At 46.4% G+C, this 21204-nt stretch overlaps 1 protein-coding gene across 1 annotated transcript; it reads left to right on the forward strand.

Moving 5' to 3' along the window:
* The first annotated feature begins 17279 nt into the window (after positions 1 to 17279).
* Positions 17280 to 21053, forward strand: LOC127334504 (ultraviolet-B receptor UVR8). Its single transcript, XM_051360970.2, has 12 exons — positions 17280 to 17489; positions 17575 to 17761; positions 17837 to 17983; positions 18104 to 18185; positions 18290 to 18445; positions 18523 to 18696; positions 18841 to 18912; positions 19884 to 19955; positions 20146 to 20264; positions 20360 to 20445; positions 20543 to 20595; positions 20706 to 21053. Exons 1-12 carry the CDS (start codon positions 17384 to 17386, stop codon positions 20772 to 20774), a joined length of 1323 nt encoding a protein of 440 aa, XP_051216930.1. The 5' UTR covers positions 17280 to 17383; the 3' UTR covers positions 20775 to 21053.
* The last annotated feature ends 151 nt before the right edge of the window (positions 21054 to 21204 follow it).

Raw genomic sequence — 21204 nt, forward strand, 5'->3', positions numbered from 1 at the left:
CACTCATCAGGGCTGCATATTCTTCAGTTGTCAAGTCATTCTGAAACGTAACACGTCTCGACCCAGCCGTGATTTCCCAGGGCAACACGGCTTCTTGTCCATAGACCAGATGGTATGGCGAGGTTTTTATTGCTCCATGACATGACATGAGATAAGCCCACAAAGCCTCTGACAATACTTCGTGCCAATGTTTAGGGTGCTCGTCGACCTTCCTCTTAATCAATTTGATAAGGCTCTAGTTGGATGCTTCAGCTTGCCCATTTGCTTGAGCATAGTATGGAGACGATCGGATCAACTTAATTCCCATGACCTCGCAAAACTCTCTAAACTCATGAGAAATGAAGACCGAACCTCCATCGGTCGTGATAGTCTGAGGAATCCTGAATCTATGAATGACATGTTCTTTCACGAAATTGATAACATCGGACAATTTCACTGACTTCATAGGGACGGCCTCCACCCATTTAGTAAAATAGTCTGTGATGGCCAAAATCCACTCATGGCCTTTGCTCGATGGAGGATTGATTTTGCCGATCATATCCATACCCCACCCTCGAAACGGCCAAGGCTTGATGATGGGGTTCATTGCTGATGCAGGTGCCATCTGAATTTTCCCAAATTTCTGACACGCTTGACACCCTTTATAGTACGTAAAACAATCCTCAAGCATGGTGGGCCAATAAAACCCCGATCGCCTGATCAACCATTTCATCTTATGAGCCGATTGGTGAGTTCCACAGGCGCCTTCGTGTACCTTGTGTAAGAGCTGATTTGACTCAGCTGGTCCCAAACATTTGAGAAGTAACCCTTCCAAAGTCCTGTAGAACATGTCATCCCCAATAAGGACGTACTTCATGGCCCTGTATCTTATCCGTTTAGGTGCCCCCCGAGCCGAATCTTTCAAGTAATTGAAGATATCGGCTCTCCAGTCATCCGGTGCCAGGAACTGTATCTGAACATCGGCTCCAACTGCCGCGTCCTTGTAGCCTGACGCCATCTGTGCAAGATCGTTTGCCTCGGTATTCTGCGACCTCGGGATCCAGTTGAAGTTTATGTACCTAAATTGTGTCATCAGCTCACGGCATTGCATCCATAATGGGAAGAGCGACTCGCTCTCACATCTATATTCCTCCGTGAGTTGGGAAATCACCAATTTTGAGTCTCCAAACAGTTCCACCGCTTCTGCCCCGGCTTCCACAAGCAACTCCATCCCCTTGCGTATTGCCTCGTACTCAGCGACATTGTTTGTGCAAGGGGTAGCCAATCTGATGGAGAAGGAATATGTTGCCCCCCGGGGCGACACGAGCAGAATGCCGATGCCGCAACCATCCTCACAAGCCGATCCATCGAAAAACATGGCCCATGCACGTACAGACAATGCTGCTATATCGGTGTTGATTCGCTCAGCAATAAGATCGGCTAACGCTTGTCCCTTGACTACTTTCGCAGGTTGATACCGGAGATCAAATTCCGATAATGCAAACATCCACTTACCGAGTCGGCCTTTCAACACAGGAGCCGACAACATGTGTTTGACAATGTCTGATTTGCATATGATGATAATTTCCGCGTTCAGCAAAATGTAACGAAGCTTGGTGCAGGTAAAGAACAAGCAGAGGCACAACTTCTCGATCTCAGGGTACCTAGTTTCTGCATCCAACATCCTTCTGCTGAGGTAGAACGCGACTTTTTCCAGACCATCATAGACTTGCACCACTACTGAGGCGATGGAAGTGTCAGCTACGGACAGATAAATAAAGAATGGTCTGTCCTGCTGGGGCGGAATCAACACAGGTGGCTTCGTTAGATACTCTTTAATCTCGTCGAAGGATTGCTGTTGCTCTGCCCCCCAGTGAAATTCCTCATCGGCTTTGATTTTTACCAATCCCATGAACGGCTCGATCCGCCCTGATAGGTTGGAGATGAACCTTCTGACGAAATTGATTTTGCCGATGAGACACTGTAGTTCCTTCTTCGTGGTAGGCGGCTTCATTGTTCGCACGGCCTCCTGACTTTTTAGGCCGATCTCAATTCCGCGTTCATGAACCTAGAAGCCCAAGAATTGACCGGCCGTCACACCAAAGGCACACTTCTTTGGATTCATTCTTAGTCCGAATTTCCTAGTTCGGTTCAGGATGCGTCGTACATCCTCCAAGTGCCCTTCTACTGAGACAGACTTGACTACCACGTCGTCAATGTAGATCTCCACCAACTTGCCGATCAGATCATGAAATATGTAATTCATGGCTCTTTGGTACGTTGCGCCGGCATTCTTCAATCCAAATGTCATGACTACATATTCAAACAAGCCCACTGCACCTGGTACTCTGAACGCGGTCTTGTGTATATCTTCTGGAGCCATAAAAATTTGGTTGTAACCAGCATTGCCATCCATGAAGCTTAAAACCTTATGACCAGCAGCTGCATTGATCAATGTCTCTGCTACTGGCATTGGATACTCATCCTTTGGAGTAGCTCTGTTGAGATCTCGAAAATCTATGGCGACGTGCCATCGGCCGTCCTTCTTCTCTACCGATACGATATTAGAAATCCACTCGGCGTACCTGCATGGCCTGATGAATCCGGCGGTCAACATTTTCTCGATCTCTTTCTTGACTTCTTCTAGTATTTTGGCCTTCATCTGTCGTACTCGCTGCTGGAACGGCCGAAATCCTTTCTTGAGAGGGAGCCGATGCTCAATGATGCTCCTGTCTAGCCCGGGCATCTCTGTATAATCCCAGGCAAAGCAGTCTGGGTATTCTTTCAATAAAGCTATCATCAGGCTCCTCAGATGCGGATCCAACTTCTTGCTGATAAATGTTGGTCGTGGCTTATCCCCAGGACCAATGTCAATCTCTTCTAGCTCATCAGCCGATGTAAACCCATATCCTAGTTTTCCGTCGCCTGCTAGATTGATGCTGAACACAGGCAAAACGTATGTTAAGGATAATTTGGGCCGATTGCTGGAATCGGCCCCCATTTTGGTTGCATTGCTCAATGAAGGTTTACAACTTATTTGCTCAATAAAGGTTCGTGCCCTCCTTCTAGCGCCAGTCTCACGTGACATGCTCGAGGTAAAATCATCGCTTTTTATTTTTTGGGGCCGATCGCAGGGATCGGCCTTGCCACGTACGTCCATCGACTTTGCTCTTGCTACTCCGCCAGGCCGGTGGATAAGACCAGCCTCACCCCGTTTTTTGTAACCTCGATGCGCTCGCAGCCGTCTAAACTGATTCCAGAGAGCGGCTCTTGGCCGTCTGCATCCCAAATGTTCATGCCAGCTATTGAGATCTTGACTGAATCATCTGCATGGACGACCTCCACTTCATCTCCATCCCACTGTATCAGGCATTGGTGCATTGTGGATGGAATGCAGCAGTTGGCGTGAATCCAATCCCTCCCTAGCAGGACAACGTAAGTGCTTTTGCTGTCGACGATGAAGAATGATGTAGGGATGGTTTTTCGGCCTACGGTTAGGTCCACGTTCAAAACGCCTTGCGTCTCTGATGCTTGGCCGTTAAAATCGCTTAGTGTGACGTTGGTTTTGATCAGATCTGAGTTGGAGCGTCCCAAACGCCGTAGCATGGAGTATGGCATTATATTGACTGCCGCTCCCGTGTCAACCAGCATCTTGCCGACAGGCTGCCCATTGATGTAACCTTTTAGGTACAGGGCTTTTAGATGTTTGTAGCTTTTCTCTCGTGGCTTTTCAAAGATAACTGGCCGTGGGCCGCAGTCAAACTGCGCTATCGGCACTTCTTCAGCTCTTGGAGCACAAAACTCCGAAGGGAGTATGAACACCATGTTTGTGCCAGCCGATGCCTCCGCATCGGCTTTTACTTGCTTGGGGCGCCATTCTTTCTTCTGTGGACGACTCTCCGCGTCCAACGTTTGCTGAATTTTCACGGCCAGATCGGGCCGCGCTTTCCTCAAAGTGTGCAGGTATTGTGCCTCGGCTTGCTCCAAGCTACGTAGTCGCTGCACCCTACGCTTTTGGGAGTGACTGAGTCCATCAGGGCACCACCTTGGTCGGTGGTATCTATCCTCTTCTTCATCTTCTGACTCCTCAAAATCTTCCTCCTGGGAGGACTCAGCTCGCCTGCTCTGAGATGGGAGAGGCCCTAGACGCTTGAAAACTAACACCTCTCCTGCGTCCTTCTTCTGCTGTCCACACTCCGGGAAATTGTCGATTGTAGGCAATCGGCTCATTCCTGAATCCCAGCAGTGCTTAAAGAAAGGACAGTCCCAGTGTCGATCCACGTCTTCCTGCTCCCGTGATTTCCCTTCCGCGCGGTGCTCATATCTTTCGTCGTTTTTGTTATACCGACGATATCTTCCATTGTCTACGTCAGACCGACGATATCTTTCGTCGTCTCTGTCGTACCGCCGACGTCGGTCGTACTGACGTTCATACTTGTTAAGGAGATGCGCGGAGAGAGGACGTTGGTACCGCACGCTTCTCACCTGTTCCTCGGTGAGGTAACGTCTGTCGTCATATCGGGACCGGTCGCGTGGGCCAGCCTCCTCCTTTTCCTTGCTACGGGCATGACTGTTTTCTTCTTTATCCTTGCCATGGTGGTATACAAGCCCTGCCATGTTAACGTCGAATGCCAAATCTAGCCGACGCCCTGCGGAGTGACTGAGTTCCACCATGTTGACGCCAGGGAACGGGTTTGTGTCCACTTTCATGGCAAACTGCCCAAAGATCAAACGGCCTTGTTCTATTGCCGATTGGATCTGCTGACGCAATACTTTGCAGTCATTGGTGATATGGGTGAACGAGTGATGCCACTTGCGGTACGGTCTCCCGTTCAGTTCTTGCATCGTAGGGATCTTATGGCCTTCGGGTAACTTCAGCTGTTTTTCCTTAAGCAATAAATCGAATATCTGCTCAGCTTTGCTTACATCAAAGTCAAACCCTTTTGCAGGCCCTTGTGGTTTCACCCATTTGCAGGACACGGGGGATGCCCCCCGAGCCCATTCAGCCACGGCTACTTCCTGGTTTTCTGTAGAATCCTCGACTTCTTCTGTCTCGACCAGGCTGACCGGACGCTTGAACTTGTCTTGGTACAATTCTGGGTGGCGCTGTTCATACAAAGTTAACTTCTGGACCATGTGCGCCAGTGAACTGTAGTCTACTTGGAAAGCCAGATCCTTGATCGGCGTTGCGAGGTTCAATGCTGCCAGATCGACTGCTTCTTTCTCAGATAAACGAGCCGAATAACATCGGTTCATGACAGTCCTGAAACGCTGAATGTATTCTGACACCGTTTCTCCCCGCTTCTGCCTCACCTGTGCCAGATCGGCAATGCCAGCTTCGGTAGCGTCTGAGTGATATTGAGTATGAAACTGTTCCTCCAGCTGCTTCCACGTCCGGATTGAATTTGGTGGCAACGAGGTATACCACCCAAAAGCCGATCCCGTGAGAGATTGTGCGAAAAACCTCACACGTAGCGGGTCTGATGCTGATATCATACCCAACTGTGCCAAGTATCGGCTCACGTGCTCAATTGAGCTAGACCCCTCTGATCCATTGAATTATGAGAATTCAGGGAGCCGATACTTGGGCGGTAGTGGGATCACATCATACTCGTCAGGGTACGGCTTGGAATAGCCGATTGTTTTTCTCTTTGGCAGGATGCCGAACTGGTCTCTCAAGATTGTACTGATTTGTTCCATGGTATGAGCTGCAGGGCCCGAGCTCTCATGACTCATTCCGGTGGCATATTTAGCTAACCATGCCTGTTTATCGGCGTCTGCTCCAGAAATCGTTCCTGTCGAGATCTGGTTCGTGCGCGCCAAGTTATTGCAGTCCGGCACGTACGTGCACACGTATCCATGTGGGACCTCTTTAGGCGGCTCACACAGGAACTGGCAATCGCCAGGATCGCCTCCAACCTTGTAGACGACGTACGCCGGTGAACCCTGTGGCTCTGGAGCTGCAAGCGCGAATGGCAGCGGCGGTCTGGTCTGGAATGGTAGTTCTCCCTGGTGAGTCCCTAGGACAGGCCCTGACGGAGAATATTGGTGCTTCATGATTTCCTGAACCACGCGGACCGCAATGCGCTCGAAAGCGTTCACCAGGCTCTCAGAATGACGGTGTAGAGAATGAGCCGCCATGTAATTAACTTCCTGGCGCAGAGCTCTGGTGCGTTCTTCTGAAGGGGTAGACAGATCTATTCCATCGATAGCACCCTCGGGTGAGAACCCTTTCCACCTGATGCCATGTGAACGGGTCTTCGTGAAAGAGCCGATGAGATCGGATTCGAAGACGGCTTTAATCTCATCATATTTCCTCTTGTGCTCTTCAGGCAGCTCTTCGTACTTGACTGGTTCGTCCGCCATCTCAGAGGCGGATGTCGATGCCGTTGTTGTAGAGAGTCCCACCGGGCGTGCCAGAATGTGTTGCCTACCAAAACCCACCGGCGAGCAGCGACGGGCAACACGGTAGAGCCGGGAGGCTCCCAGGACTGCGGTGGGCCCTGGTCCCTCGGGCGACGGCCCGCAATGCTCCGGCACACGTCCAAGCTGGTGCGAGGGCGTGTGACAAGGTATCAACTTGTCAATGCCTACAAGTAGTAGACTAGGGTTTCGTTGGATGTAGAGGGCAAGTAGATCTCGAAGGTTTCAGCCGAAAAGTACTCGACGAAGTAAAAACTAGGGTTTGCTAAAACAATGATTCGATCCTTTCTTCGTCCCTCGACTCCCCCTTATATAGGAGGCGGAGCCGAGGGATTCGTGTTTGTACAAGTTACAGAGTCCGGGAAGGTTTCTAACTCATCCCGCAAGATTACAAATAACACTTCCTATTACAACTCTAGCTTTCCTTAATAATATCTTGGGCTTCCGAATCTTCTTATTCTTCGGGTAGTGGGCCTTCAGTAAACCCCGGGTACTATCTTTGGCAGGCCCATTGGGGATGCCTATGTCAGTAGCCCCCGAGATTTTGCTTGAATCGTAGAGTCAGGGAAAATCTCCACTGTTTATTTTTATTCGACAACTTTAACTTCTCTATATTTCTTCACATAAATTTCTATATTGCACAGGGATAATGGTAGTTGGGGCTAGTTCATCTGACGGATCAGGTACTAGTTAACTGCTCTAGTGGCAATCCGTAAAAACCTACTTCAAGATCACGTCCCTGGACATGATCTCGGGATACTGGTGTAAACTTCGATAGGTGCCGCTTAAGGTCTTACCATTCTGTCGAGTCCCAGTCAAATTTATCGGGTACCTAACGCGTCCGTTAGGATTTTTCTTCGTATCTGTTGATACGGATAAAAGTAGCAAACCGACGTCAGAGACGGCGCCACGCCACACAGAACGGATCTGGGGTCTTACCTTCGCAAATTTGCGGCATTCAGAAATTGATCGCAACTTTTGGCGTTCTGAGAATATATTGTCGAGTGCTTATTCGGCTGTTGGAATGGCACATTTTATTGAGTCAAGGATGACTTATATTGCTCTCCCGATGGGAGTATATGCAGAGTTATTTATAACTCGAAATATACTCTTTTGCCCTGCTATCTTTCTTTTTCTCTTTCTTTCTTTCTTTTTTATGATTTCATCGGGTACGCGAGCAGCGTTCCCGATGGGAGTAGCCCCCGAGGCTACAGCCAAGGACTTGTACTTGGTTGTAGGCTCCACGCCTTATGCCGCTATATTTTCTTTTATCTCCCGAAGTTTTCATAATTTCTCGGGTGCGCGAACAGCGCTCCCGATGGGAGTAGCCCCCGAGGCTACAGCCAAGGACTTGTGCTTGGTTGTAGGCTCAACACTTTATTGCATCGTGTCGCTATATTGTCATTTCTTCTCGAATTTTTCTTCTTCTTCTTCTTCTTTTTTTATATATATCGGGTGCGCGAACAGCGCTCCCGATGGGAGTAGCCCCCGAGGCTATGAACAAACGCTTGCGTTTGATCATAGGCTCCCACAAATTCTATATTGTCAAACTCGAAATTTACTTCTTTCAAAGTAGCCCCCGAGCATTTGATCAAAAACTTGTATTTGATCAAAGGCTCATCAATATTTTCCATGTCGCCTTTTTTATGAAACTGTTGAGGCGAATTTTTCCCTGCAAAGGTGACGTTATTGCTGACGATAGCCACGATTTCGAGTCCGAAAATTGCGAGAAGTTTTCTCCCGCTGCCTTGCGGGCCCAAAGTAACCATTATCTTAACACGTCGTGCAGGTGGGGGACACACGTCCTCCGCTTTTCCAGGCGCACGTACCGTAACTTCTCAATGTTAAAATACTGTTTTACCCTTGTCTTCCACGTGGTGATCATCTGCCGCACACTTTTTCCATCCAACGGTCCGCCGCTTCACCGCACCTCTATATAAGATCTCCTTCTTCTTCCTCGAACACTTCCGCTCACGCCGTTCCCCTGCTTTCATCTGCAAAACTTCCTCCTGCGCCCCACAACTCCCAGAGCTCATCCCTTCCTAGCTGTATTCCCGCGCCATTGTTGATGCCACCTCGTCGGTTGATCAGACACAGCACGCCGGAGTCGTCAATGGCTGCCGTAGATCTGGGAAGCGCGGAGTGGGAAAGGTCCAAAATTTCCACCCAGGACATCAATCTCCTGAAGAAGCTGGGGATCAGCAAGAAACCGAAGGCGCTGTGCTTTCCCAGTGAAGAAAGCTACCCAACCCCTCCAATGGGGTATCGGGTAAGTTTCATCGACCATCTCATCCGCGGTCTCTCCGCCCCCATTCATCCTTTCCTCTGCGGACTGCTTTTCGTTTACGGTCTGCAACTTCACCACCTGACGCCCAATTCCATCCTCCATATTTCTATTTTCATCTCCCTCTGCGAAGCCTTCCTTGGCGTCCAGCCTAACTGGGCGCTCTGGAAGCGCATTTTCTTCTGTCGCCGCAATGGCTCTCCAAATGTCGCCTATAATATAGGCGGCGTTGTAATTTCCGTTCGCCCCACCGTCGATTACTTCGACGTCAAACTCCCTGACTCAGTTCAAGGGTGGCGCAAGAAGTGGTTGTACATTCAGGAGGAGAACCATGGATGTGCTGAAGATAACATCCCTCCTTTTGATGGTGCCGAGAAAATTCTTCGCCGCCGCTCCTGGGACGCAGAGGCTACCGAAGAAGAAAAAATAGCGACAAAAGCCCTGATGACTCGCATCCATGAGTTGCAAAATACTCGCGGCAGAGAGTTATCAGGTATCCAAATCACGGCATACTTTCTCCATGCCTATGTCAGCGTGCCACCTGACCTATACCTGGTCAGGAAGGTGTTGGATTGCTTCAATTAGTTTCCTGCATGGCAAACACGTAAACATTAAATACGAGCCCCTATCGGCTCTTAGGTTACTCTGTGAATCGGCTCTAAGAGCCGATTGACCCATGGAACACGTTGGATTTTACGTTAACATGGGGGTCCTGCTTAATCAATACCAAGATAAATCAATCTACGACAGCTTAGGGTTTTCACCGCATAACCGGAACATCCTACACGTAGATGAGCCTGGCAGACACGTAAGATGATAGAAAACTAGTCCTAAAGAGGCCTAAAAACCAACATAACGTCGATTCCCGGAACAATCCCTCTAGGATCAGCAAACCATGCCTCACGCACTACTGGATCGTTCAACCCGTTTGCAAGGCCTAATCATGCGGATATCAAACTAATCCTTGTAGAACAAGGAGCAACTATAACAGATCGGTTCTACTAAATAGAGATTAAGCAAGGCGCTGCCCTTACACCCGAGATAGGCGTAAAGGCAGCTAGATGATGAGGGGCAGCATAGCTAAGCAAGTATACCAGAAAAGTTTCCACGTCAGCCCCAAAACATCTACGATAACAGTGTTGCTCGCCATCAACAAGGCTTCAGTACGAACAACACTAAGCAACGAATAAACAGATACTGCCTAGATCGCAAGATGTGATCTAGGCAGCATGATGCTTACCCGGAAGAAACCCTCGAAACAAGGGGTGGCGATGCGCCTAGATTGGTTTGTCGTGAACGTCATTGTCCTCCTTTCTCAATAACCCTAGATACATATTTATAGTCCGTAGACTTTCTAACTTTGGAATAATCCCAACCGTGTACGAGCTAAACTCTATCTCTTAATTCTAACCGACACATAATCTACCATAATTTACAGATACACGGGCCATCTAGCCCAAATTCTCGCCTAAAGCCGGTTCCGAAACTCTTTAAGTATATATCCTCTAAGCCCATCTCAATCACGGCCCATCTCCTGCTCTGGCTAAATTCTGGTGATAACACCATGACCAATAAAAAGAAGGATATGATATGGGTAATCATGGACCGGTTGACGAAAAGCGCACACTTCTTAGCGGTAAATCAGCAGGATAAAGGAGAGAAACTCATCGATCTTTACATCAAAGAGATCGTGAGTAAACATGGAGTGCCCAAGAAGATCGTATCAGATCGAGGATCAGTGTTCACATCCGCATTTTGGAAGCAACTACATGAAGCTTTAGGATCCAAGTTGGATTATAGTACCGCCTATCATCCTCAGACAGGTGGACCAACAGAGAGGACTAATCAAATCCTAGAGGATATGCTTAGGGCTTGTGCCCTAGACTTCGGAGGATCATGGGAGGAGCACTTGCCACTAGCAGAGTTTTCATACAACAATAGCTATCAAAGCAGCATCAAGATGGCACCGTTCGAAGCCCTATATGGAAGGAAGTGTAGATCACCCATATGCTGGTATGAAGCTGGAGCAAGCAAAGAGTTCAATCCTGATTATGTCAAGGAAAAGCAACAAATAATTGACATTATAAGAGATAGGTTGAAGATAGCCCAAAGTCGACAGAAGAGTTATGCCGATCAGAAGAGAAGGACATGGGAGCCACAAGTTGGAGACATGGTATATCTTAAGGTAAGTCCGATGAAAGGTCTTCAGAGATTTGGAGTAAAGGGAAAGTTAAGCCCTAGATACATCGGACCTTTCAAGATTTTGAGTCAGAACCGAGGGTTAGCCTTTGAATTGGAACTACCGGGAAGGTTAGCTCAAGTGCACAATGTGTTCCATGTGTCGCAACTCAGGAAATGCTTAAAGACCCCAGATGAGCCAGTATCACATGATGATCTCGAGTTACAACCAGATTTGACATACATCGAGAAGCCAGCAAAGATTCTTGAGGAGAACTGGAAACAACTCAGGAATCGAGCTATTAAGTACTGCAAGATACAATGGAAACATCACCCCGAGAGGGAAGCCACCTGGGAAAAAGAGGAAGACCTGAGGAAAACATACCCCGAACTCTTCAGGTATTACAACCACAACTTTGGGACGAAGTTTTCTTTAAGGGGGAAAGGCTGTAATGTCCCAGGTTTAGAGACGATCGAGGGGTAGATTTTAGAAAGGGATGTGCACTGCATTGTAAATTCTGGGGAAATTTCGCGTTTTTAAAACAAAACTGCATCGAAGGGGGACAAGTTTCTCTCTCGACACCTTACAGGGTTAGGGTTTCGAGAGTGCGACAAACTTGCTCTTATTCATCTAAACTAGGGTTTTGGAGAAGAGAGAAGGGGTATTGCATCACAAACTTAAGTTGCATGATTGAATTCAAATTTAAGTTACATGATTGAATTCAAACCTAAGTTGAATTTAAATTTCAAATTCAAACATTAAATAAATACCCTATATGTCAATTGTGAGGAGATTCAATAAGTAAATCACAAATAATACTCATTACAAACAATACAAACAATAAGTAAAGCTCATTAGAGAAAACCTTGAGCTTTATTGATTATCACACAATATACATTGTCTTTACATTATTCACAATTGAAAAAAGGAATTATACAACACATTACAAGAATTGGAAAAATAGAAAAAGAAAAGAAAAAGAAAGTACAATATTTTGATCTATCCTAAAACTACAAACTAATCTCCATTTAGTCTTGAGCTTGATGATCTTCATTTCCATTTGATCATCAATTTGAAACCTGCACACAAACACAACAAAACAATTATTATGCCAAGTGGCAAGATTAGAAAAGAATGGTGAAAGGAGAGGATATGATCAGCTCTGCCGAGCTGATCCACTCTCAGCCAAGAACCAAGCCTGGTACCAAGCATCTATACACACACACACACACACACACACACACACACACACACACACACACACACAGGCAGCTCACACTGCATGTGTGCATGCTGAACAACACACAAGCACAGGGAGGAGTCACCAACTGCATTCAACACTGCTGTCGACCAGGAAGAGCAAGAGAGAATCATATATAAGCTTTTCAGAGCCAAAACCTAGCTCATTCATCGACAAGCAGCAGGGGTAAGTCACCAAGAACAGCAAGAACATCTCAAGAACACCAAGAACAGGTGAACAGCCAGAGCTGTCTCACCTATTCCACAATCACCAAAAGTTAATCAAGCATCACCAGCAAGCCAGGAGGAGCAGGGCAAGCTCATAAATCCAACCAGAAGCAAATCCTCCACACCAACACCAAATTTCTAGGAGCTGGAGTGAGGTATACCAAGAACAACATGAGCAAGCAACTGTTTTGCTCATAAATAAGCATATGCATCAAACACAGAAGCAAGAAAGGGTAGAAACCCTGGTTTGTATCATCATCTGGCTACTAAGCCATTTGGTGCAAGCAAACTAAAGATCAGCCAGAAGGGAATCACCAACGGAACATTGGTATGTCAGCATGGTGACACTACCAGAGAAATCCAACATGGATTAATCCCTAACTAGCTATCCCAACTCACCTAGCACCTATAGCTAGTAAAACCATCAGACAGATAGGCAATCTATGCCTATTCTTGTTTGTCAACAGTAAAGCTCACTGGAAATCCAACAAGGGATTGTCCAGTGATGCATTCATCAAGCCACAGCTAGCCAACAGGTGTGGGAGCATCCTGAACAGCAAGAATTGCTGTCCAGGCCACCTCAACCACTTAACCAATTCAAACAAATAAGCCATGCACAGTTATCATCACCCAGTAGGGTTCAAAAGGAGGGCTAGGGTACACAACCAAGTGTTGGCATCCATCTAGCCCTGCCAAACTCAATGAAATGATCATTACTGCAGATCAGTTCACATCAATTATCCATATGATCAAGCCAAACTAGATAGATAATTGAAATACACAAGCAACCAGTGGTATAGACACTTGCAAATAACCCAGAGGATCACTGCAAGCAACAGCAGACACTTGATCAGGCAAGACCTGCACCAGCAGAAGGCATGGTGTTACACAATCACCAGGACAAACACCAGACAGTCACAGGCAGTAAGTTCAGCAAGCAATAAACCAGCAGCTGATGATCACTTGATCACCAGAGCTTGCTACAGCATGCTAGAATTACGTCTAGCATCAACACATGAACCAGATAATTAAACTGGCCACAGGACATGAAAAATTGTATCACAGATAGTCATATAAACCATTTTATGATTGTATCCAGAAGCACATCAAATAGTTGATGAACCACTGGATCATAATACACAAGCAAGCACATATCAATTCATCACTGAGTAACCATGATAAGACCACAGTAATGCTCAATAGAGCATGATCATGAATTGAGCACAAGTATTAGTACACAATGGCACTGGCACTTGCTTCAAGCCAGAAATACACACAGTAGTGAGCCAGAGAAGCCTGGGCATAGCATAGCACAAGCAAGCAAGTCACAGCAGTGGCTAGGGATGTCCAGATGAGCATCCAGATAGACAATAGCATGCACCACCACAAGAGTGAACCGAGATAGTAAGCAAAGCAGGAATAAAGAACAGCAGGGTGAGCACACGCGCATTAGCTAGGAAGAATAGAGTAGCAGCACAAGCATGGGTATGGTCACAGCAGCAATGACCATGGCCAGAAGAGCACAACACAGCAGCTCCATGGGGAGAGGCAGTCGCAGCACAGCCAGGAGGAGGAGGTAGAACAGGTAGAAGAAGGGAAGGTGGCGCACATACCTGGAGCAGGAGTACCACGGCGTGCCATGGCGGCACGGCGGCACATGCCGACCACGGCAGCACCAAGCCGCGGCCAAGCCTGGCGACGCCGAGCACTAGCGCTCCAACACCACCACGGCGTAGCTCACGGCCACATCACCGCGTCTGGTTCGCCGGTGAGCGACTAATCGCCGCGGAAACCCCTCAGCCGTGCGGGCGAACGCTTTGGGGGCGAGCTAAGGGGGTGGTGAAGACCAGATCGAGACGGTGGATCTGGTGCACCGTCGAGAGGCGGTCCAGATCCGCACCACCTCGTCGCCGGGGAGGGCCGGAGACGGCCGGAATAAAGCGGCGACGGCGGAGGCGATTTCGGCGTCGCAGGAGCTGAGAGAGGATTAGGGTTAGGGCGACGCGGGGGAGACGACGCGACTGGGTCGGTTGGACCGAGCCCAGTGGGCTGGTCCAACCTAACCAGCTCGGTCGCCTGACAGGTGGACCCGAGGGGTACTTTGGTCATTTCCAAAAATACCCATTTAAATGAATATTTCAAAGAATTTTATAAAATAGAATCTCACTCTAAAAAAATAATTAAAAATATGAAAAATGCTCAGCATAAAATTCTCTATCATAATAAAATATGAAATAGAAAATTTGAAATTAAACAAGAATAAGTCAAATTTGATGATTTAAATAATCATTTAATTCACACATTTTATTTTCAATAATGAAAATAAGTCCATAAATTCTTTTGGACTCTAAAAACACCTTGACAACATTTCAAGGTTGTATTTTACCCTAAATAGAGTATCCCTAAGTTATTCTTAGTATCAACCTCTCACATGAAATAATAATGACATCGGAAGGGGGAATAAACCCTAAAACTGGAATCATGCATCAATGCTTCTTTAACCATTGCCCTTATCGGACAATGATGCTATTTTTCAGCAGCAGAGGACAAGAGTCAGTTCACACCATCCAACTACAAAACTTTGCAGTGTTCAGGCAGGTTCATCGCTTGCTCATGTCATTTGAGTATTTTTACCAAATTAATTGCAAAGTACTATGTTTATCACTATTGCATAAAAAGCAAAACCACTATTTTCATAACTATGAATATGACTATGTGGTGGGCAATGGAACCATGGATTGTGTTGATATGGTGGAGGTTCCATTGCAAGGGTTTATATCCATCTAGGATTAAACAACAAATGTCGTCCAGTGATTCTTGTGCCGTAATACCCGTGTTAACCATAAGATCTGGAGGAGGACAACGACAACCCTGAAGGAGCCGACATCATCGGCTATGAAGAACCAGACTTCTCTGGAGGTGTTGAAGGCGTAGACTACCTTATAGTCTACGGAACCGGGGAGGGTTCCGGAGGAGATCAAGTTTAGACTAACCGAGTAGTAGTAGTATCCGAGCAGTACGAACCATTAGTACTCAACTACTCGAGGAAATAAATGTACCACCTAGTAAAACTTCTATATTGTAAGTTAAGATGGGTTCGCCTCGAACCCAGGAGTATCCCTCTTAGGACTCAAGAGGAGCTCCAAGACGATATGTATACTATGCTTGTAATAATAAATGAATGAGTTATGGACCTGCTATGTTCTGTTGTACTACTCTGAGGGATGTAATATTTACAGATTGGTACTTCGTGAATGTTATGTCAACGACTGGCATACTACAACATGCAGTGATATGCAGGGTCACCACATTGTTTGTATACAGTGGAGTGAAGCCACGAAGGTACCTACCCCCTTGAAATCCTACGGCTGGTGATGCATTCGCTCTGCGGAACTAAAAATCTAAAGTTCACGTTTACTTTTATTTATGCCAATGAGTACTAAAATTGGATGAGTATTAAAATCTTTCTTAAATTGTGGTAGGCACGTAGATATCTACCCTAAAAGATATCATCGATGACCCATCTGCAGTGACGCATGCATGAAGACCAGAAGAGAGTCGCATGCAGGTGTAGTTGTAGGCAATGCAGGTACGACCAACAAATCGATGCGGCATCGACGCTATTGATGCGCACGCCCAAACAAAATAAACCGAGCGAGGAGCAAGTTAATAAGGCACGTCGTATATATAGTGGAGTGAAACCACACGAAGGTATCTACCTTAATGAAGTACTCCCTCCGTTCTCAAATAAGTGGACATCTAGCCTCAAACTTTGTCCATGAAAGAGTGTACTTCTATGTTTCCAATGCACTTTAAATTAGCAAAAGTTATTTCTCTTTCATCGCATGGAAATCAAACCCAATAATATTCAACACATGTTATCTTAATTTTGTACATGCACTTACCCTATTGGAGATGAAATAATTAAAGAGGAGGGAGATGTTGGTTGCATCTTCCTAATGCAATTTTTTTCTCTTTTACTAATTTACCTTGAAAAATCCGCACGTCCACTTATTTGTGAACGGAGGGAGTACTACAGATGTCCGCTCTACGGAATTAAAAGTCTAACCTTCACATTTTCCTTTTATTTATGCCAATTGGGTATTAAAATTTAATAAGTATTAAAACCTTTCTTAACCAGTGGTAGGCACGTAGATCTCTACCCGAGAAGATATCATCGATGTGACGCATGCAGGAAGTCCCGAGGAGAGTCGCATTGAGGTGTAGTTGTAGTTCATACATGTACGACCAGCAAATGCGGCGCAGACGCTATTGATGCGCACGTACAAAATAAATCGAGCGAGGGGCAAGTTAATAAAGCGTGTCGTATGTATGTACTGGAGTGAAGCCACAAAGGTACCTCCCTTAATGAAATCCTACGGCTGGTGATGCGTTCGCTCCGTGGAACTAAACTAACGTTCACATTTTCCTTTAATTTATGATGACAATTGGGTATTAAAATCCAGCGAATATTAAAATCTATCTTAACAACTGGTAGGCATTTAGATCTCTACCCGAGAAGATATCATCCATGATCCATCTACAGTGACGCACGTGGAAGACCCGGAAAGAGTCGCATGCAGGCATAGTTGCAGGTGATGTGCATGACCAGGAGATGTGGCGCCGACGCCATTGATGCACTCGGACAAAATAAACCGAGCACCAAGTTAATAACGTGGGTCGTATGTATGCAGTGGAGTGAAGCGGCGAGGTACGTCGCTTGATGAAAGGTACTTGGCGCCATTAATACTTCCGGTTACCCGTCCCATCCCGTCCCGCTCCTCCTCCGCTATTAGTACGGATTGACTTTGTGTCACTTACAAGTGGGGTCAGGTGAAACCCTTCATTATGTGAGCCCACGTGACCCCACTTGTAAGTGACACAAAGTCAGTGACTTTGTGGGCTGACAAAGTCACTGGAGCTCAATCCTATTAGTACCACCCGAGCTCGAGTGCACTGCCTCGTGCAGTCCTGCTGCTTTCACTTCCACAGTTCCACTATACCTGGCCGGCCGATCGGTCGAACGATCGGTCGAACTAGCAGGATACGTCATGGACGCGAGGGCGGAGTCGTCCGGCGACGATGCGGTCCCGGAGGTGCCGGAGCAGTCCGTCGTCCTCATCTCCGCCGGCGCCAGCCACTCCGTCGCACTGCTCTGTAAGCCTCACCCACCCACCCCTTGTGCACCCGTGCGCACCGTGTGTCTGGTCGGTCTGATGGATCGAGCTGCCTGTGATTGCAGCGGGAAAGATGGTTTGCTCGTGGGGCCGGGGCGAGGACGGGCAGCTGGGCCACGGCGACGCCGAGGACCGGCCGGTGCCAACGGTGCTGACCGCCTTCGACGTGCCCGGCATTTCCTCCGTCATCTGCGGCGCCGACCACACCACCGCCTACTCCGAGGACGAGATGCAGCTCTTCAGCTGGGGATGGTACGCGCGCCGCCCACACCGCCGCCGCCATCTCTTCTAGTATTAGTATCGTACCTGACCAGGCCGCGTGTGCAGGGGAGACTTCGGGAGGCTGGGGCATGGCAATTCCACCGACGTGTTCAACCCGCTGCCGATCCAGGCGCTGCAGGGGATCAAGATCAAGCAGATCGCCTGCGGTGACAGCCACTGCCTCGCAGTCACCGTCAACGGGCAAGTGCATAGGTAGGTGCCCTTAAATATAGCTAGTTATCCTCGAACGGAATCAAATTCAAATCCCAACCATCGGAGAGGTGCCATCCACCGGCATCTAGTACCAGCTTGCTGATGCTTAATTTGTTTCAGCTGGGGACGCAATCAGAACGGGCAACTTGGCCTTGGCAACAACGAAGACTCTCTGCTCCCGCAGAAGATTCAAGCTTTTGAGGTATTAAACTGAATATCTTATCTTAGGCTGTTGGAGTTGAATTTCATTTCACAAAGCAATGGATGTATCTGAGGCATTGACTGACGATACTGAATCTTGTTCAGGGTGTCCGCATAAGTATGATCGCCGCTGGCGCTGAGCACACCGTGGCGGTAACTGAAGATGGAGATCTTTACGGATGGGGCTGGGGTCGCTATGGCAACTTAGGTCTCGGTGATCGTGACGACCGCTTTGTCCCGGAGAAAGTTTCTCCTGTGGAGGTGGGTAATCTTGGCCCTGTTTAGGGTGCATTCTGAAGATTTTCATATGTTCATAAAAACTCTGTCCTTAACTACAGGGAGAAAAGATGGCGCTTGTTGCATGTGGGTGGCGCCACTCGGTTACTGTGTCCTCCTCTGGTGGCCTCTACACTTACGGCTGGAGCAAGTATGGCCAGCTAGGGCATGGCGATTTCCAGGACCACCTAGTTCCACACAAGGTGGAAGCCCTGAAAAACAGTTCCATTTCTCAGGTACTAATGCAGAATACTGAAACATTCTATAATACCGTTACATACAGCCCACTTATTCGAACTTGGGATTCAAAGGATGAAAGGATTCAGGTGGTTTCATAGTTTTGTAAGGAGGATTCATGTACAGATGATCTGGTGGTGCAGGTTGCAGGTGGGTGGAGGCATACAATGGCAGTCACTGAAGATGGGAAACTTTACGGATGGGGGTGGAACAAGGTAATTGTCAGATAGTCCATTTTTTCTTCTTGTCGGCCTGTCTGCTCCAGACTTAACTCTAGCATATAAATTCTCATCGACGAACATCAAATTCATGAGATCATTAAGTATGTTCACCATTCTGTTCTGTGAGCATGCTCTGTCATGCATAATGTGACTCACAAAACAGAGAGAAAATGAAAGTAGACGACTTAGTTTCTGCTCGATCATGCATCCTTAAAAATTCTCACCTCTAGCGTAAATAAAACTCTCTAATTGACAGTTCATCTGTTGTTCTCTTGTCTCACTCTACCTTTTATGTGCCTCATCATAACCTACCGAGTACCGACCACTTTAGCCTCCCACCAAACACTACTACAGTACTACCAACACACGGAAGCCTGAGCGTTATGTTATGGCATGTCACTACCAATAGCCTGTATCCAATCAATAATGTGATCAGGGTCTTTTTCGGATACTGGTTAAGCTCTAAAAAATATATATTCAGTGAAACAATAAGTGAGAAAGGCTGTGGCACCTGAACTCCAGTGAACTTGGTTTTTGAAGTGTTTGAAAATAATAGTTTGAAGTTTCGGTTAAAAGATATTCCATCTTGGGCTGCAGAAAAAATGGCTGTATAAAGGAATAAGGTACTCTTTTTTTATACCAAAATTTTCTTTTTTGTGTAGCCTAAAATAGAACGTATTTTTAATGGAACTTATTACATACATACTATATGTGTATATGTAGTTGTCTACTTTTTTTTGTTATGTAACGTATTTTTAATAAAGCTTGTCACATACATAGTATATGTGTATATGTAGTTGTCTACTTTTTTTCGTTATATTTTGATTCACAGAAATAATGTTTTCCAATTTGTTTTTTGAAAAACAAGAGCACTGGTGCTCATGTGCAACTATCTGTTTTCAAAAATAAGTTTTCTATATCTTTCGTCACATCTTCTGATCATGATTCGTACTTTCAATATGTAGTTTGGCCAGGTTGGTGTCGCCGATAATGAAGATCATTGTTCCCCCGTACAGGTGAATTTTCCTGATGAACAGGTGCGTCACATTCTCAGAAGAGTATTCCTGTACAGCCGTTTACTCAGTAAATTAACTGAATGATGACTTGTTACTGATATTTATATAATCTATTTAATTGATTCATGTGACGATGTATTCACTCATTTGGTGCTATGATATAGTCTTTGATCTTCAGTCTCATTTATTACTGGTACAACTACAATTGCAGAAAATTTCACAGGTAGCCTGTGGATGGAGGCATACTCTTGCTCTGACAGAAAATAAGAATGTTTTCTCATGGGGAAGGGGTACCAGTGGGCAGCTTGGTCACGGCGAAATAGTCGACAGGTAGTTCAGCTAAGATGTGTAAACATTTATCAAGTGCCATGTGTTTCTTCTTCTGATAATGTACTGAATCGGGAAAACGATTGCATCCCATGTAGGAACATACCCAAGATGATTGATGCACTAAGCCTGGATGGATATGCCTGCAAGCAGCTGGAGGCATCAAATGCTGCTCCAATGACAGGTTTGCATTTACATTAAGCTCTCCTGGCATGTCTCTGCACATGCATTTCCATATGTTCCAGGACCGACAATTTACAGCATATCTTTGATATTTTCAGCAGAAGCCTGGGTCACACCATTGGCGCGATACGCTATCGTCCCCGACGAGAATGTGAGCTCATGTGTTCCAGAATAATATGCTCCCTATAAATTCAGAATATATCATGTGGATCATTTGGTAGGATTATCACTGATACGCCACTTCACATCTTCTTTTTCTAGGTTTGTAAATCTGGCAATGGAACCGACACACATGTCCCGCACAGCGATGCCAAGAGGATGCGCGTCTGAGCATATGTTCTGCTGCCACCGTCCTTGACCATCTAGTAGTATGCAATAAGCTAGCTTGGGCAACTTTCTCCTTCACCATCTAGTATACATGCTGTCCAGTTTTAGTGCATTGCTTTCTTCCTAAAGTAATGATGTTTGCTTGCAACTTACTAGTAGTAGTAGCACCATGGCGAAAATAATAAATGTATCCTTAATCGAACCCTTTCAGGGTATGAGTCATATCAGGTGGCTTTGTTGTCCTGTTGAAAGCTATTATATCATATATGGCTGCTTGCGTTACTGGCAATTTAGCTTATTTATGTAAGCATGATGGTTGGCATATGTTCAAATTGAAATTTTAATTAATGGGCAATTTTCCTTTAAGTTGGAATATTTGGTAAGGAATGGAGTTAGTAGACCCGCAGAGTTTCACCATGTGTACAAAGTACAA

The sequence above is a fragment of the Lolium perenne genome, chromosome 6, assembly GCF_019359855.2.
Source record: "Lolium perenne isolate Kyuss_39 chromosome 6, Kyuss_2.0, whole genome shotgun sequence".
Taxonomy (NCBI): domain Eukaryota; kingdom Viridiplantae; phylum Streptophyta; class Magnoliopsida; order Poales; family Poaceae; genus Lolium; species Lolium perenne.

Coding starts and splice junctions, on each gene's coding strand:
- LOC127334504 (XM_051360970.2), top strand. CDS start 17,384: ATGGACGCGAGGGCGGAGTCGTCCGGCGACGATGCGGTCCCGGAGGTG. Junction 20,446..20,542: donor AAATGCTGCTCCAATGACAG/GTTTGCATTTAC, acceptor TGATATTTTCAG/CAGAAGCCTGGGTCACACCA. Junction 20,596..20,705: donor CTATCGTCCCCGACGAGAAT/GTGAGCTCATGT, acceptor TTCTTTTTCTAG/GTTTGTAAATCTGGCAATGG.